At 44.6% G+C, this 17,555-nt stretch overlaps 1 protein-coding gene across 1 annotated transcript in view; it reads left to right on the top strand.

The window, feature by feature from the left end:
• The first annotated feature begins 964 nt into the window (after positions 1 to 964).
• Lsg1 (large 60S subunit nuclear export GTPase 1) overlaps positions 965 to 17,555 on the top strand; it is a 28,081-nt gene continuing 11,490 nt past the window's right edge. The window contains exons 1-7 of the mRNA XM_021209419.2: positions 965 to 1,263; positions 2,849 to 2,975; positions 5,968 to 6,088; positions 6,622 to 6,708; positions 7,700 to 7,786; positions 15,222 to 15,282; positions 16,726 to 16,902. Coding sequence (XP_021065078.1) covers positions 1,162 to 1,263; positions 2,849 to 2,975; positions 5,968 to 6,088; positions 6,622 to 6,708; positions 7,700 to 7,786; positions 15,222 to 15,282; positions 16,726 to 16,902 — 762 coding nt within the window. The 5' untranslated portion in view covers positions 965 to 1,161. The remainder of the gene's footprint in view (positions 1,264 to 2,848; positions 2,976 to 5,967; positions 6,089 to 6,621; positions 6,709 to 7,699; positions 7,787 to 15,221; positions 15,283 to 16,725; positions 16,903 to 17,555) is intronic.

Below are 17,555 nucleotides of genomic sequence, written 5' to 3'. Positions count from 1 at the left end.
TGCCACCTAATTATAATATTTTATTATACATAGATTAATCAAACAAGTAAGCAACAATGACCAAATGCTCTCAATAATATGGAAGTGTAACAGGACTTACATTTGACTCCCGACTCTGCATGTCTTTGATCTATAGCCGGTGAAAACTACTTCCATGGCTAAGCAGCGTGTTACAGTGTTACAGTGGTCACCCCAATGAGGATGCTATTCGGCACAGTCGATTATAAACTGATTTCTTTTTTCTTTTTCAGATAGGGTCTCACTGTGTAGCCCTGACTGTCCTGGAGCTCTCTTTGTGGAGATCTGCCATCCCGTATCCCAAGTGCTAGGATTAAAGGTGTGTGTCACCACGCCTGGCTTAATTGAATATATATATATATATATATCGAGGAAAGCCGGTGATTGGTTGGGGGCACTGAATATCTATTAGTGGAGTCAGATCACTATTTTCGCTTTAATTTTAATCATAAAAAATGTTGATACAATGCTCACTGGAACATGTGAACTTTCTTTTTTCTTTTTCCTCTACATAGAGCAGAAGAGCAGTGGCGCCGGCTTTCATGTCTCAACTTTCAAGTTCTGAAAATGCTATTTAACTGCCCATTCTAAACTCTCACCAATGTGTGAACTTTTCTCCCCGCTCCGCAACTAATGAATACTAGGAAAACAAAAATCGATGTAATTGCTGAGCAGAAAAACCAGCGTCGGGAATTTCTGCCACCTCGAGTCACAGAAGCACTCTTCACCGGCGTCCCCTCCTCTCCCTGACGGAAGCCGCGGGGAAGGTGGAGTTAGCCCCGTGAACTTCAGCGGACATATTTTCCAGTTGTCCCAATTTCCCGCCGGACTTTAAACAGTGGCGTACAAGTCTGGAATGTACCATTCTCTTAAGTCGGTCAATGTATCCAAACGGAAACAGTCGTAGGAGTAGCCATAAGGCATCGCCGAGAAAAAAGTGTTACATTTCTTCTCTATAATACTTTCAAACTCGGGATCTACCAAAATCATTCTGAAACAAGTCATTCAATACCCCGCTGCTACACTTCCGGACTGGGCAACTTCGGCTCGCTCTTACGTCACTTCCGGGTTCACAGCCAGGGAAACCGGAAGGCTCACGCGCTGAGCGGTGGTTCGTGCTGCTGGTGCTGCTGGTGCGCGGTTATGGGTCGGAGGAGGGCGCCGGGTGGTGGTGGGTCACTGGGCCGGGTACTTATCCGGCAGCAGACTCAGCGAAGCCGCAGCCACCGTCACACTGACTCCTGGGTAAGGAAACCTGTGCTCTCCATAGTCTTTCTGTCTTGTTCTGAGAGCCCCCATGCTACAAAAGTTGGAACCAGAAGTCGCTCCTGAACAGGATTTCGAAGCCGACCCCGGCAGGGCGCAGAGAGACTAAATACAGGACGAGTGTGTAGTGAAAGCGGGAAGAGCCCTTCGTGTTGGGATGTTTCCCTGTGTTTGACTTATGCTCCAGAAACCACGGGCGCTCTTGGATATATCTATAAAGAAAATAACTTGTTATCGTAATTTTTGGAAACAAAGTCTCCGTATGCAGCCAAGTTTGGCCCAGGACTGCCTCCCTCGTGCCTGTGCCTGGAGAGTACTGGGTTTACAAGCCGTGGCCACCATGCTTGGATCTGTAAACTTTCCGATGTTAAGTTGCCCAGAGAATCGATCCTCTAGAGATGGTTGGTTCCGTTAGAGGCGATCTCTGCTTTCCCTTGTTTTGCCCCCCTTGGGGTTTATCTTAAGGAATTGACATTGTCTCTAGAAGCTTAGGGAAGATCATAGTAGCCTTAAAAAGTAAATGAAGTATAGAAATTAATCCCAGCAGAGTATTTGAGGGCACTCTGAGTCCTCATTAAAATCTTGTGCTGAAGTTGTTTGTCCCTGGTGCATGTCCGTCACACCTTCCCATTTCCAAACAGTGTGAGGAATACACAACACACATGCTTCTTTCTCGGTGTTCAAGTCTGGACATTTGATTGCTAATCATCTCGACTGGTTTTGTGATGACCTCTCAATGTACTAGCCTTTGGGAAATAGTGGAGTGGTTTTAATTTTTATCTAAGGAAATTCTAACTCATATCCTGACTTTTGTTAATCCTAAGCTTTTAATCCTTAATTTCGTTTTTTAAAAAAAAACTGTGTTTGTATCCGTAGTAAGCATATAACTTGGGATGGTATATATATCAAACTCAGGGTTGTATGAGAAATCAGTTTGCAGGTAGCTCTTTGTTTAACGGTCATTCCAGGCAGGTCAGTCTTCCAGCCCTTGGGGTTTGGGGCAGAAGAGACTAAGGGAGTGGGGAAACAGATCTCTACACAGTTCACGATGGCCCTGAAACTTGTGGCCTCTGAGACTCCTGCTCCTGTGAAGCCACCATGCTTGGCTTTAAAATATTCCCTCTCATAGGTCCCTATGAAAATGTTTTATCTGGCCGGCAGTGTCAAGACAGTCTGGGTTCTAGTTCTTCATCAGTATTTAGTTTACAACTATAGGTAAATCATTTTACCTATTTAAACCTCAGCTTCCTTTATAGTAAAATAAGAACACAATAAAATTCGCTTCGATAAAGGGGGCGTGCCCTTGCTGAGGTAAGAAAGTGTTCATTTAAATATCTGATCTTGGTTTTTTTGCATTGCTGGATATCGATGCCGTTGACGGCAACAGGCAAGTGTTCTGCTGAGCTGTGCCTCCATCTTAGCTAGGGTTAGGTATTGCCTGTGTACAGTCTAGAAGAGTCCAGCCACGCTGAGACATAGACCAGTACAAGCAACAGTAGAGCTGTGTGGATGCGAAGAGCTTCCACAAGAGAGCTGCCTCACTCTTTGCTCTGTTTATTCACAGCTGCATACGAGTGAACTCAATGATGGCTATGACTGGGGTCGTCTGAATCTTCAGTCAGTGACGGAACAGAGCGCCCTCGAGGACTTTCTTGCGACTGCAGAACTTGCAGGAACCGAGTTTGTGGCTGGTGAGTCATTTATTACCTAGTGCCTATGACAGTGGTCACACTGCTGTCTTGTTCACTTCATATGAATCCAAAAAGCAGTATGGGAAAGTTCCATGAGTGTAAGGCAAAGACCACACTGGTTTTTAAATTCAGATCTAAAAAACACTTCAGTTGTTAGACATGGTGGTATATGCCTTTAATCCAGCCATCTGGAAGCAGAAGCAGATGGATCCTCTATGAATTCCAGGCCAGCCAAGGTTACATAGTGAGATCCTGACTCAAACACAGAACAAAAACCACTTCAGGTTGTACTTCATCATTGAGATCAAAGCATCCTTGCTGCTGTCTGGCACGTTGTGTTTAGTTACTGTTGTAAGTATGTGTTCTAAGAACTCAAAGTAACTGACAGATGCTAGTGTGTTGTTTCTCTTACTATTATAAGTGTCATGCTTAGAAAGTCACTCATTCATTTGTTCCAAATGCTTTGAACCAGTTACTCTCATACATTGTGCTGGATACTCGTAGAATGTTAAAAGATGCATTTTCTGATGCTTTAAATGCTCTCTTATATGTTTTGAAGGAAGTCTAAGAAACAGCAGACCTAAGCGGGCTCACAGTGGTCTCCGCCCGACAAGACTGGGTGATGGGTAGGTGATCAGGCAGACAGCTGTTGATAGTGGTGCACACCTAGGATCCATCCCAGCACCTGCACAGCACTTGCCATAGTTTGAGGCCAGCCTGGGTTACAGATAATCAATTCCCAGCTTAGGCCACATAGCAAAGCCCTCTCTCCAAACAAAAAAGACACAAGACACCATGTGAAATGGCAACCTTCTTTGTTCAGAAAATTGTCACACATTTGGTTGTGCTGGTGCAGTTTGGTTGGACAGGCTGTAATGGGCACACTGAGGGGTGGGCAAGGACCATATTCCCAGGAGGAGAAAAGGAAAGGCTCACCTCAGAGTGCAGAAGGCAGAGGCGGGTGAATGTCAGGGAGTGTGAGACTAGCCTGGTCTACAGAGTGAGGCCTTGTCTTTTTTATTTTTAGTTTCTTACAGTCCAGACTTTATTTCCCTCCCAGTCCACCCTCTGACTGTTCCACATCCCACACCTCCCCTCACCACACAAACATCTCTAAGAGGATGTCACCACACCTCCACCCCACCAAACCTCCCTGCTTGGGGTCCCAAGTCTCTATAGGGTTAGGTGCATCTTTTTTTCTTTTGGAGACAGTTTCTCTGCTTAGCCCTGGCTGTCCTGGAACTCACTTTGTAGACCAGGCTGGCCTCGAACTCAGAAATCCGCCTGCCTCTGCCTTCCAGGTGCTGGGATTAAAGGCATGCGCCACCACACCCGGCCTTAGGTGCATCTTCTCTGAGTCCAGACCCAGCAGTCCTCTGCTGTTTATGTGTTGGGGATTTCATATCAGCTGGTGTATGCTGCCTGGTTGGTGGCTCAGTGTCAGAGATTCCGGGGTTCCAGGTTAGTTGAGACTGCTGGTCTTCCTACAGGGTTGCTCTCCTCCTCAGCTTCTTCCAGCGTTTCCCTAACTCATCCACAGGGGTCAGCAGCTTCTGTCCATTGGTTGGGTGCCAGTATCTGCATCTTACTCTTTCAGCTGCTTGTTAGGCCTTTTGGAGGGCAGTCATGATAGGCCCCAGTTGTCCTGTTTGCAGTGGAACTCCTGAGATGCCTTCAGGCCGCGATGTCTTCAGGGGAGCAGGAAAGCTGGCAATCTACCCTGACAGAGGCCCCAGCCAAAGGGCATGGCCTTGTCTCTCAAGGGCTAGGGGATTAAAGGTTCGTTATGGGTTTAGGCAAGTAATGGCGTAGTTTCAGGTTTTGTTTTCTGGTAGGTTTTGTTTGGGGGAAGTGTTTTGACTTAGGGGTTTGGTGGGGCGGTAGTCATGCTACCCACCTCTATGAAGTTATGGTAGACAGTATACTTTAATATGCACACACAGTGTACTGGTGGTGACTTTCGAGCTGACTGATAGACCCATCACTTTACACGGTTCTCTTGTGTGTGGTAAGATTATTCACAGTTCACTCTCGAAGAATTTCAAGTGGACATCCAGCATTCCTTGGTGAGGTCACCATGTTGGTCAATAACTGTCTAGAACTCCTTCTCAAGCCTCATTGAAACCTTGTACTCTTCGATGGCCTTCATCGTATTTCTTCCTCTAACACTTTCACTCTCTGCTTCTACAGGCTCCACCTTTTCAATTGTATATACTAGTGAGGTCACATTAGCCAGTCTTAGCTACTTCGTGGGTTCCTCATTTTCCCACCCTTTATCCTTCCCCCAACCCCCTTTCACCACCCATCACTAAATAAGAGAGAGAGGAGAGGGGGAAGAGAAATCTGAATCTAATTTCTTCTTGTTTCTTCTATGAGCACAATTACTAACAAACCATAACCAATCGCTCTGATGACCAACAGCCATCAATCCCACCTATCAGGGCTCTAGCATTTATATACCCTTTGAAAAATTCCCAGAATTCCAGACATCACACAATCACAGAAACTGCTGCTGACAAAATCACACCTGCTAGAGCACGAGGCAAATCATAGTAAGCTTCGGGGCTCCAAATCCCTGCACCTGGGATTAAAACGAAAACATGATATCTTATTTCCACCTTTTTAAAAAGAAAACAAAAGCCAGGCAGTGGGGGTGCACACCTTTAATCTTTAATCCCAGCACTTGGGAGGCAGAGGCAGGCAGACTTCTGAGTTCCTCAGTCAGGGCTATACAGAGAAGCCCTGTCTCCAAAAAAAAAAAACAAACAACAACAACCAAAATTCCAGAGTTGACACTACAGGTCCTGAACCCCTGGCCCTCCTGTCTCTGTTCCCCAGTGCTGGGTCGCAGATTTGTACCACTAAGCCACTAAGGTGCTAGGCATAGAACTTACAGCTTTAGGCTTGCTGGGCAGGCACTGTAGCAACGAAGTTACACCCTTGGCCTCTAAATTGCATTTTGACTAATAGTACTTTTCTTTCCTGTGAACAGAGAAGCTTAATATTAAGTTTGTACCCCCTGAGGCTAGAACTGGACTGCTGTCTTTTGAGGAGAGCCAGAGAATTAAGAAACTCCACGAAGAAAACAGACAGTTCTTGTGTATACCAAGGAGGTAAGTTTTTTTGTTTTTTTTTCGAGACAGGGTTTTTCTGTATATTTCTGGCTGTCCTGGAACTCACTTTGTAGACCAGGCTGGCCTCAAACTCAGAAATCCGCCTGCCTATGCCTCCCGAGTGCTGGGACTAAAGGCGTGCGCCACCACGCCCAGCCCAAGGAGGTAAGTTTTAACAAGAATTTAGATCATTAGAAGACAGAATGAGGTAGGATTAAGAGTGGGTAAGAACACTGGCCAGATTCAGTTCCCAGTACCCATGTGGCATCTTACAGCTATCTGTAATTCCAGTTCTGGGGCATCCCATGCCCTCTTCTGGCTTCTGCACGCATGCATATGGTGCACAGACATACATGCTGGCAAAAACAGTCATTCACATTTAAAAAGGATTAAAGAAGAACACACAGCTACCAAGTATATTCTTAGTTCATAATTTTCCTGCTTCTCCTTTCCATTTGCTATTTATATTTAGATTCTCTAATATTTTGGTAGCATATATATATAAAATTTCTTCTTTTCTATGATTGTTTCAGACCAAATTGGGACAGAAAAACTAGCCCAGAAGAACTGAAACAAGCAGAGAAAGATAACTTCCTGAAATGGAGGCGCCAGCTTGTGCGGTGAGTGTTGGACTTGAGGATTTGCTGGAAGCCCTGCGCACAGGCGTTTGCCCCCTGATGTTTTGATTCCTTTAAGAGAGAAATACAGGGACTGGCAAGCAAGCTCAGCAGGTTGACTCACTGCTGCCAAGCTTGATGATCTGAGTTTAGGTCTCAGGACCAGTGATGGAGGAGAGATGATTCCTGCAAGTTGTTCCCTGGCCTCTAAATAGCCATACAAAATAACCAAGAAAATGCGATTTTAGGTGGGAAGGGAGGTAGTGTTTGCCAGCGCATTTTGGTGTGCGTATACACGGCACTTCAGGGTGCAGCTGAGCACAGAGGTGCTTAGTGGTTACTCCTTGCTAGTCTTCTTTACGTGTGTGTATGTGCGTGCCTGAGTGTGTATATGTGCCTGCAGAGGTTGGAAGAGGGCATCCGATCCCCTGGAACTGGAGTTATATGTGGTTGAAGTTGCTCTTTTTTAACTACTGAGCCATCTTTCTGGCTCCAGTCTTCTATCTTAATTCCCTTCTGTGACCCAGAGGTGCTCTTCTGAGCATTCATCCAGTAAGAGTTGTAGGAGAGAAACTCCAAGGGCTAAAACACAATTTGAATTTGGTGGACTGTAATATGACTAAGGTCTTTTTTATTTTGTTTTTTGTTTTTTCTTGAATTGATTCAACAAGAGGTGTATTAAAATAATTGTGCGGAGCCTGGCCTGATGGTGCAGGCCTATAATCAAAGCTACTCAGAAGGCTGACATGGGAAGGTTGTGAGTTCTCTAGGCCTTCCTAGACTACAAAAAAAAAAAAGTAAAAAGAGGGCTGGGATGTGGTTGGGGGGTAGAGCTCATGCATGGCTTCTACAAAACTTTAGACATAATCCTAAGTACCATAAACAATAATAACTTAAAGTATTTATCTTTTTAAATGTAATAAATGTGAGTATTTATAATTCTTTAGAACGATTATGATCAGGCAAAGATGTAAACTTCTCATTTTAAAGCCAGGCTAGAAGAGGAACAGAAGTTGATATTGACTCCCTTTGAACGAAATTTGGACTTCTGGCGCCAGCTCTGGAGGGTCATTGAGAGAAGGTGAGGAATGTTTTCCTTGTTTGATGAAGACATTGCAGTGTTATTACAGGACCTAATGTTGACATGTGCTCCGGCCACTCGATCCAGCAGGAGGAAGATTAAATTACATAGTGAGCTATTGAGAATTATGCAGAACAGAAAATAGCCCTTACTATAAGCAGGTCACAAAGCTAAATCAAAATCAGACTCTGTCAAAGGGACTGGCTGTAAGGTGGGGATGGGGGTGGGGAGGACGTTCACAGGGCTGGGGTGGGGCTCAGACAGACAGACAGACAGAGAATGGAATCGGGATATATTATATGCATGGATGAGTTTTTCAGAGAACAGGATTAATTTTTTTTAAAAAAATTGAAAAATATAAGACTAGAGAGAGAACGCACGGGTAAGAGTTCTTGCTGCTCTCTCTAAGGACCCAAGTTTGGTTCCTATTGCTCACATTAGATGGCTCACGACCACTTGTAACTCCATCCAGGGGGCTGCCCTCCACGGACACCTGTATATGCTCACATAGACACATGCCATAATTACACACACACACACACACACACACACACACACACACATCTTTAAACCTGAAAGCACTGGTCTACAGAAAGAGTTCCAGGACAGCCAGGGCTACAGATAAACCCTGTCTGGGGGGAGCGGGGAGACCTGAAAGTAAAATACCGCATTCAATTTCAATTGTAATGGCTTTTTAGGTCTGGGGAAGTAGTTCAGTTGTAGAACACTTACTCAACATGTTTGAGATCTTAAGTTCATTCTTCAGTACCAGAGGATGTGTGTGTGTGTGTGTGTGTGTGTGTGTGTGTGTGTTAGTTAGATGAGTACACTTGACAAGTATGTAAAAATAGTGACTGATGGGGCTGGAAAGATGTCTGAGCCGTTAAGAGTAGTTGTTACTCTCGCAGAAGACCTGGGTTCAGTTCCCAGTTCCAGTGGAACCTTTCCTGGCCTCCAAGGCATGGCAGATCTGGCAGATGCATGTTCAGACATACATTTACCAAAACACTTGCACACATAAAAAATAAATCTTAAAATAAAAGAATAAATGTTTGTATAAGGTAAATTCTGGAGCACCTGTGGTTACTTCAGCAAATGTACATTGAGTTTGTCCTGGTTATGGAAAACAGGCACAGAAAAGCCCAACTTCAGAGGTGTGTGCTGTAGGGCAAGCTGCTCAGCTCCAAGGACACGTAAAGGAGCAAGACAGAGTCCTTGAGCTCAGAGCACACAGTGCCTAGTCAAGGACCAGGCAGTGTGACTGTGGGTAGCAAGGCCGTGGGCACTATAGCGTAGAGGAGAGTGCTGGTGAAGATTAAGACAACCCAGGGTGCTTTGTTTGTTTACTTTTGGAGACAAGGTTTCTGTGTAGTCCTGGCTATCATGGAGCTGGCTCTGTGGAGCATGCAGGCTTGGGACTCAGAGAGCCACCTGCCTCTGCTTCCCAAGTGCAGGGATTAAAGCCGTCAGCCACCACTCCCACCCCAGATTACTTTTCAGTTGGGTTTTTTTGATGAGTTTGGAGTGGAAGGAAGACTTGATTCTTTCCCGTATGTCATCCAAGAGACATTCTCAATCCTTGTTTCCTCTTTCTCCTCTTCATGGTTAGAAGGCCATGTTTTCCTCAGAGTTTCTGAATAACTTTCAAGGATTTAGCAAATAAACTTTATCCACAAAATGGTGGTTTTAAGTAAGAGACATTAGGGTTGCGTTTATTTGAAATCTATAAAATGTGTTAGGACGCACAGTCAGAAACAGGTTTACTTGGGGCTTGAATTTAACTTGTAAAAGAAAATTCATTTCTTTTTATGATGTTGAAAACATTCCTCTCTCTTGCCTTCCTGTTCCCACTCTGTCCTCTCTCCCCACGTGCTCATGGCTGGCCTCTTACCCCCCTACTCCTCCTGCCTCTGCTTCCCTCCACGCCCCCCATGTCTCTGTCTCTCTCTCTCTCTCTCTCTCTCTCTCTCTCTCTCTCTCTCTCTCTCTGCCTGTCTCTGACTCTACTACCCTCTCAACTCCCCTCCCCATGCCCTGAATAAACTCTATTCTATACTTAATTTAAAAAAAAAGGAAAAAGAAAACATTCAAGAGTTTTTGGGGGGTTTTAAAAGATTATTTACTATTATATGTAAGTACACTGTAGCTTTCTTTAGACATACCAGAAGAAAGCATCAGATCTCATTATAGATGGTTGTGAGCCACCATGTGGTTGTTGGGATTTGAACTCAGGACCTTCGGAAGAGTAGTCAGTGCTCTTAACCGCTGAGTCATCTCTCCAGCCCCAACATTCAAGAGTTATTGATGGTGGCAGATCTTTGTGAATATTCTCAAACCATAAGAAGGTATTAGTGACAACTCAGGTTTTTCTCACCAGCAGATGGAAGGCTGTTGGGATGTGGGGGGTGAGAGGGGGTCTCTGAAAGAAGTTTGCTGCTGCCGGCAGGTTCTGCATAACACCCCCCCCCCCCGCCCCCTTGAGTCTCCTCTCTTCTGGAGCCCGGAGAGCCTGTGCTCTTCCCCTGAGGAACTTGGGTGGAGCAGGGTAGACTTGTGTCTCCTTCAGAGCCTCGGTAGCATTTGAGGGTATGTGCTGCTTATTTCCAAAGTGGTCACAGGCTCTGCAGCTCTGCACCTTGACAGATGACACCACCCACTCACCTTCCTGCAGTTCTCGTTTGGTTCCAGACTTTCCTCTGTTCCATTTTCTGTTCATCCTGGCTTCTGCTGTTTACACATGAAACTTACCTACATGATGGATTCTTGTTATTCATTCACATTTAAGAATGAAGTATTACAAGACTGATTGACAGGCCTGCATGTTTGGATATAGTTTATCTAGTGGTGAACTTCCCCTGTAGGGAGACTGGACATGGATCGGTTGTGTTTGTTTGAAATACTCCAAGATGTTAGTATCTTTGTCTTTCCTTAGCACCTGTCAGGGTTGTTTGCTTGTTTGTTTTCTACATCTACGTGTACATGTGTGTACATGCATCTGTGGTCAGAGATCAGCTTTAGAAAGTTGGTCCTCTCCTTCCATCATGTGACACCTAGAGAACTGAACTTGTGTGCTCAGGTTTGAGGGCAAGCTGAGCCATTTACTGAGCCTTTTTCTCACTGAGCCATTTCACCAATTCCTCTCTATCTGTTTCTTAAAGTTAAAAAAAAGAAAGAAGCTAGATGGTAGTGGCCCATACCAGCATATGGGAGACAGAGGCAGGTGGATCTCCAAGTTCACAGCCAGCCTGGTCTATACAAAGAGTTCCAGGTCAACCAGAGCTACAAAGTGAGACCCTGTCTCAAATACCATCAATCAATCAATCCTGAGCAGGGGTGAAGCTGTAGCTCAGTTGGTAGGAGTGCTTGCTTGTTATACACAGGGTCTTGGGTTTGACCCACAGCACCACATAGAGCTGGCCATGTGTCTTAGCCAAATTCTGTTGCTATGAGGAGACATCATGACCATAGAAACTCTTATGAAGGAAAGCATTTAATTAGGGCTGACTTACAGTTTCAGAGATTTAGTCCATCCTCATGGTGGGAAGCGCGGTGGCACACAGGCTTACCCGGTGCTAGAGAAGTAGCTGAGAGCTCTTTATCTGGACCCTCAGGTAGCAGACAGATACTGAGGCTGGCCTGGGCTTTTGAAAAGCCCGTCCCCCAGTGGTACTCCAGTAAGGCTACACCTCTCTCAGGTCGTTCCACTCCCTGATGACTGACCAACATTTAAGTATGTGAGTCTGTGGGGCCATTCTTAGTTAGGCCACCACAGTATAGTAATGCCTGCCTATAATCTTGACACTCAAAAGGTAGAGGTGGGAAAAGTTACCTATGACCTTCATATGTGTGCTGTGGCATGCACACACTCACATGAGCACACACAAAATGCATAACTTAAAAGTCTTAATTTCTACTTACTTGTTTTAAGAGAGAGTCTCTCTCTTATCCCTAGATGGCCTGGAACTCAACTCTAGACCAGCCTGGACCCGAAGTCACAGAGATCTGCCTGCTTCTGTCTCCCAAGTACTGGGATTAAAGACCTGTGCCAACAAGTATAGCCTTAAATGTTTATCCAAAAGGATTCAGGTTCACCCTGACTACATAACACCTTCAAGTCCGGCCTAAAAAAAATCTCAAATAGCTTAAAGATACAGTGCTGGAAAAAACAAACCAAACCCCAAATCAGTTGATGGCAAGGAATGACTAAGATCAGGGCCAAAATTAATGAAAAGGAAACAACAACAACAACAACAAAAATCAACAAAATAAAGTTGAGTCTTTGAAATGATAAAGATTGACAAAGTCTTTGCTGAACAAAGTGAGAGAGAGAGAGATGACTCATTAATAAGATTAGAGGAAAGGGGGAGCCTCAGTGACAGACATCAATGAAATTTAGTACATTCTCAGAACGTGCCTTGAAACAGCTGCAACAAGTTAGAAAAATCCAAAACCAAGAATTTTCAGAACGGTGTGACAGAAAGGAGCCAGGCACTCTCGCAGGTTGCTTTATGTTTAATCTCCGCCCCTGCTTATCTACAACTCCCTGCCCCATCTTGTCCCAGGACCAAGTCTCAGTTGGAGACCCGGTCAGTTTCTTCTTAGCCATAGTAAGCCCCGGCCCTCTGCTGTCAGGGTAGAGGAATGCTGTTGAGCAGTGCAGCCGGGGAACTTACTGTTCACACACAGTACAGCTCTGCCCTCGACTGCTGCGTGCAGCATGAGCAGTCTTACTTCACTGACTGGGCAGTTCTGGGCCTGTCATTCTTGCTCTGTAGTGAGGATTGTTAATTGTTCTTGTACATTGTAAGAGGGGGCAGAAGTAACCATGTATGTTCAGTCCTCTGACTGAAGGAGTGGTGCTGTATCTACTTTGTATGCCCCTAAGTTAGTACTGGGATCCCCAGAGTGAGCCTGGATGTGTAAAGACTGTAGGTCTGTTGGAGTGCAGTTATTACTTGCCGAGCTGGTGCATTTTCTTTTATAAATTTTTTATTATATTTAATTATTTATGAGTATACACATGATGGGGACAGCTATGACTACCATCATGTCTGTCTCATTGTGTGTACTTTTGGAAATCTAGAAATAACTTGTGACATTTGGTGCTGTTCTTCACCATGTCAGGTTATCAGACTCATCTTGCCAACCCATTCCTTAATATAACAGTCAGTATGTTTGAATCACACAGTATGGTTTGTGTCACATAGAAGTAGACCTGAGTTAGCCAGAAATATTAGTGAAGTGACTACTGCCACATCTTTAATGAAAAATATTGATGTCTTCCCTGTGGCAGATGTCCGTGTTTGCTAACAGGCTGACTAAGCCATCTGCCTTTAATTTCAACAGCAGTTATCAAAAAGGATTTGCTATATAACACGAAGGCACTGCAGGAAAGTGCTGAGGCGTGAGGTGAACAACATTCTGTTTGAGTAAGGCGTGTTCTTGTTGAATACTCACCTCCAGCAGGCTGGCCTGCAGAGTCTTCTTCCTGCTGGCTTGCAGCTGCTTATTTCCCCTGTGTTGGTAGGTAGAGCTAATGTTTGTGTATCTTGTGGGTTAAGCTGTTAGGTTTTATAGTCATTTAGCTTAGTTTGGCTTGAAAGTGAGTATTATACCCTGAAAAAGGAAATACTGAAACTAACTGAGAGAAGTTTAAAAGTTTGTTTAAAAATGAGCAGATGTAAGCCAGACATGACGCCCTTAATCACAGCACCTGGGAGCAGAGTTCAGTGCCCATATAGAAAGGCCTCGTCTCAGAAAACAGCTGGCCGACCAAGTTAGGCTCTGCAGAGAGCGCTGTAGGCATGTTGCATCTGCAGTGTATCTCTGTGCAGTGGTAACCACAGAGGCTGAAGGAGGTAGGTGCTGGGATGAAGAAAATGCCACAGTGTTCAGTGCCATGCTGGCCTGATGCCACGTCTACATTTGCTGGATTGGAGGGGCTTGCTGTCTGCTGCAGAAAGCTATCTTACTGTTGCATCTTCCATGTGCCAGACACCCAATTTGACATTCATGTTTTGCTGTAGCTGACACTTAGTCCCGTTTTTATTGTTTAAGCACATTCTCAGAACTTGGAGGTGATTGTTGGCAATTATAAGCTCTCCTCTTGAGCAGTTTTGGGTTTAAATGCTTTTGTAATGGAGCTGCCAACATGTTGTTAGTGTGGAGACCTTAATGTAAATTCAGGTCGGGGACTTAATACTTGGTAAACTTCACTTTGGGGTAGATGGGTACTTCTTTGACCAGAAGGTAATAAAAGCTATAGTGAAGGTTTTACAGTAAGATGGCTTCTGAGCCCTCCAGGCCAGAGTAGAGCCATGAAATGTGGGAGAGATGGCCCCTGCTCCAGACTCTGGGTGCCCTTTCTGGCCTCTTCACTTATTAACCTCAGGCAGATTATAGAACTATAATATACATTATAAAAACTGCAAATAATTTTGCCTTAAGGAATTAGTTTGTCAACTGCTTAATGCATAAAAAGTATTTCTTATTATTACAAATACATTAATATATGGCAATGGTTCCTTTTCCAATCTTTTTTTCTTTTTTTAAAGATTTATTATATGTAAGTACACTGTAACTGTCTTCAGACACACCAGAAGAAGGCGTCAGATCTCATTACAGATGGTTGTGAGCCACCCTGTGGTTGCTGGGATTTGAACTCAGGACCTCTGGAAGAGCAGTTAGTGCTCTTAACTGCTGAGCCATATCTCCAGCTCCCCTTCCCCAGTATATTTTTATTTATTTATTTATTTTTTCTCCCGAGACAGGGTTCCTCTGTGTAGCCCTGGCTGTCCTGGAACTCACTCTGTAGACCAGGCTGGCCTCGAACTCAGAAATCCGCCTGCCTCTGCCTCCCGAGTGCTGGAATTAAAGGCGTGCACCACCACGCCCTGCCCAGTATATTTTTCTAATTTGAGAATGTATACACATAAATTTTTCTTGATAACCCATTGTGTCCAGTTGGCAGTTCCTTTATTATGTTCATGGGTGTGGGGACCTCCACTGGAGCAGGATGGATGGACCAGGGGCCACACCATAAAGAAAACTGTCTCTCTGGAAGCCTTCAGATGTCAGCAGCCCCTTGGCTAAGGGAAGAGCTCGTGTGCAACTTCCCCACTCCAGGCTGGAGTGCGGATGGCCTGGTCCTGGTCAGGTCTTATGCAGGCAGCTGTGGCTGCTGAGTTCGCTGAGTGCAATGTCAAGAAGACACTGCTTCACTCTGCTGCTCAGCTCCTGGCTTTTCCAGTGTTTCTACCCCCTTTTTCTCAAGGGTCTCTGGACACTGAGTAAAGGAAGTGGGGTACCCACTGAGCACTCCCCAGACACTTAGCTCTGAACGTTAGGTAGTTGTGAGCTTCCATGTAAACCGCTGTGTCAACAGTGGTCTCCTTTACTTTACAGTAACTGGATTGTCTCCCTTTTTTCCCCACAGTGATATTGTGGTCCAGATAGTAGATGCTCGAAATCCGCTCCTGTTCAGATGTGAGGATTTGGTAAGTGAAGTTTGCCTTGGGTCCTTAGCAGCCTTCCATCTTCTCTAGCTGGTTACTCAGACTCCCTGTCCTTCACAGCCAGGAACTTACACACTGCCACCCTTTAGACAGGTTTGCTTCAGCAGTTGTTCCCATCTGTAGAGAGCATAGACATTTGAATCCACGTTCTAGCTGCTGGTTAGAAGGCACTTTATTGCTAGCCATTTGCTGATCTCTTGTCTTCAGGAGACAAGTCAAAATGGCATTTGCTTTTCCTTAGGATATTCCTGCCACTGTTTAATCCACTCCAGAGTTCTCTTTTCACACCTTACTACACCTGTACTAGTTTACAGATGAACTAAGCTCATTAATACAGAGCATAAGGTGTAAGGATTACTGAAAACAACATGATCCAGTTGAGCTCATGGTGCTATGTGCGATGTACATTTTTCCATGTGAAGACCATAGTGGTTTCTCTCAACTCATGAACAGCAAAAAATATTAATGGTAGACGTTCTCTTCAGAGCTCACAGAAAGGATCAATTAGTAGAAGCATCAAAAGTTCTAATCTTTGAGTTAGAAAGTGATTTAAGGACATCATTGGAGGTGGCTCAGCAGGTTAAAGGAACTTGCTCTATGAGCCCAGTGACCAAAGTTTGACTTGAACCCCTGTAAAGGTTGACGAAGAGAATTGACTCCAGAGGCCTCCTTTGACCTCTACATACATGATACAGCATGTATAGGTCCATGTACACACACAATAATAATGGGTTTTTTTGTTTGTTTGTTTGTTTTTGAGACAGGGTTTCTCTGTATAGCCCTGGTTGTCCTGGAACTCACTTTGTAGACCAGGCTGGCCTCGAACTCAGAAATCCACCTGCCTCTGCCTCCCAAGTGCTGGGATTAAAGGCGTGCTCCACCACCACACTCCCAGCTCATAAATAGGTTTTTTAAGAAAATGATTTAAGCCGGGCAGTGGTGGTTCATGCCTTTAATCCCGGCACATGGGAGGCAGAGGCAGGCAGATATCTGAGTTCGAGGCCAGCCTGATCTACAGAGTGAGTTCCAGGACAACCAGGGCTACACAGAGAAAGAGAAATTGATTTAAGCCTGGTAGTAGTGTTGCTTGCCGTTAATCCCAGCACTCAGATCTCTGAGTTCAAGGCCACCCTGGCCTACAGCGTTAAGTTCCAGGACAACCAAGGCTACACAGAGAAAGACAGAAATTGATTTAAGCCTGGTAGTAGTGTTGCTTGCCTTTAATCCCAGCACTCAGATCTCTGAGTTCAAGGCCACCCTGGCCTACAGCGTTAAGTTCCAGGACAACCAAGGCTACACAGAGAAACTGTCTCAAAAAAACAAAACAACTACAAAAAATAGTGATTTGGGGTGGGGGTTTGATTCAGCTTTAATTGGTAATCTGTGGTGCTGATGAGCCCATCTGTGCAATGTCTGTCTCTATAGGAATGTTACGTGAAAGAGATAGATGCTGCCAAGGAGAACGTGATCCTCATAAACAAGGCAGACTTGCTGACTGCTGAGCAGCGGTTTGCCTGGGCTGTGCACTTTGAGAAGGAAGGTGTAAAGGTTATCTTCTGGTCAGCTCTGGCAGAAACTGGTCACCTAAACGGTGACTCTAAGGTAACGGACTGGGGGCCTTTCTCAAGGTGGGCTCTGGGGTGGCCTTATTTCTGACTAATGGGCTTGGTTTATATTGGTGATTTGTAAGGATTACTTTTGTCTGGGGAGTCCTCTCCCCCAGTTCAATGATTACAGGATAGTCTATAAAAATACTTAAAAATCTGTAATCAGATCACACAGATACTTGGTGATTTCATATACTCTTTCATGCCATATACTCTTTCACATCTGAGACCTTTTTTAATCTTCAGGGAGTTGTCTATGAAGTTTCATATTTTTTTTTTAATTTGCTTTTAAGAGAAACTTCACAGGGCACAACTGAAGGATGTAGGCAATTTCTTTTATTATCTTTAACCCAAATTTTACTAAAACTTAAAGTCTATTAAAAAAATTAGTCCTGGTATCTTTGATATTTAGAAGACACTTAGAAGTGATATTTCCCCCTCTTCTTTTATCTTTTGGCTTTTTAATGGGTGTTAATATAGGTGATGTGCAGGCTGGGCATGTTAGAGAATACCTTTAGTTCAGCAGAGGCAGGAGGATCTCTATGAGTTTCAGACCAGCCTGATCTACATAGTGAGTTCCATGACTGACAGGGCTACAGAGAGACAACCTGTCTCCAAAAAAAAAAAAAAAAAAGGGATGTGTGAATA

Source organism: Mus pahari, chromosome 12 (assembly GCF_900095145.1).
Source record: "Mus pahari chromosome 12, PAHARI_EIJ_v1.1, whole genome shotgun sequence".
In the NCBI taxonomy this organism is placed as follows: Eukaryota; Metazoa; Chordata; class Mammalia; order Rodentia; family Muridae; genus Mus; species Mus pahari.
The sequence above is the reverse complement of the archived record's forward strand: the minus strand, read 5'-3'. Positions and strand labels throughout refer to the sequence as shown.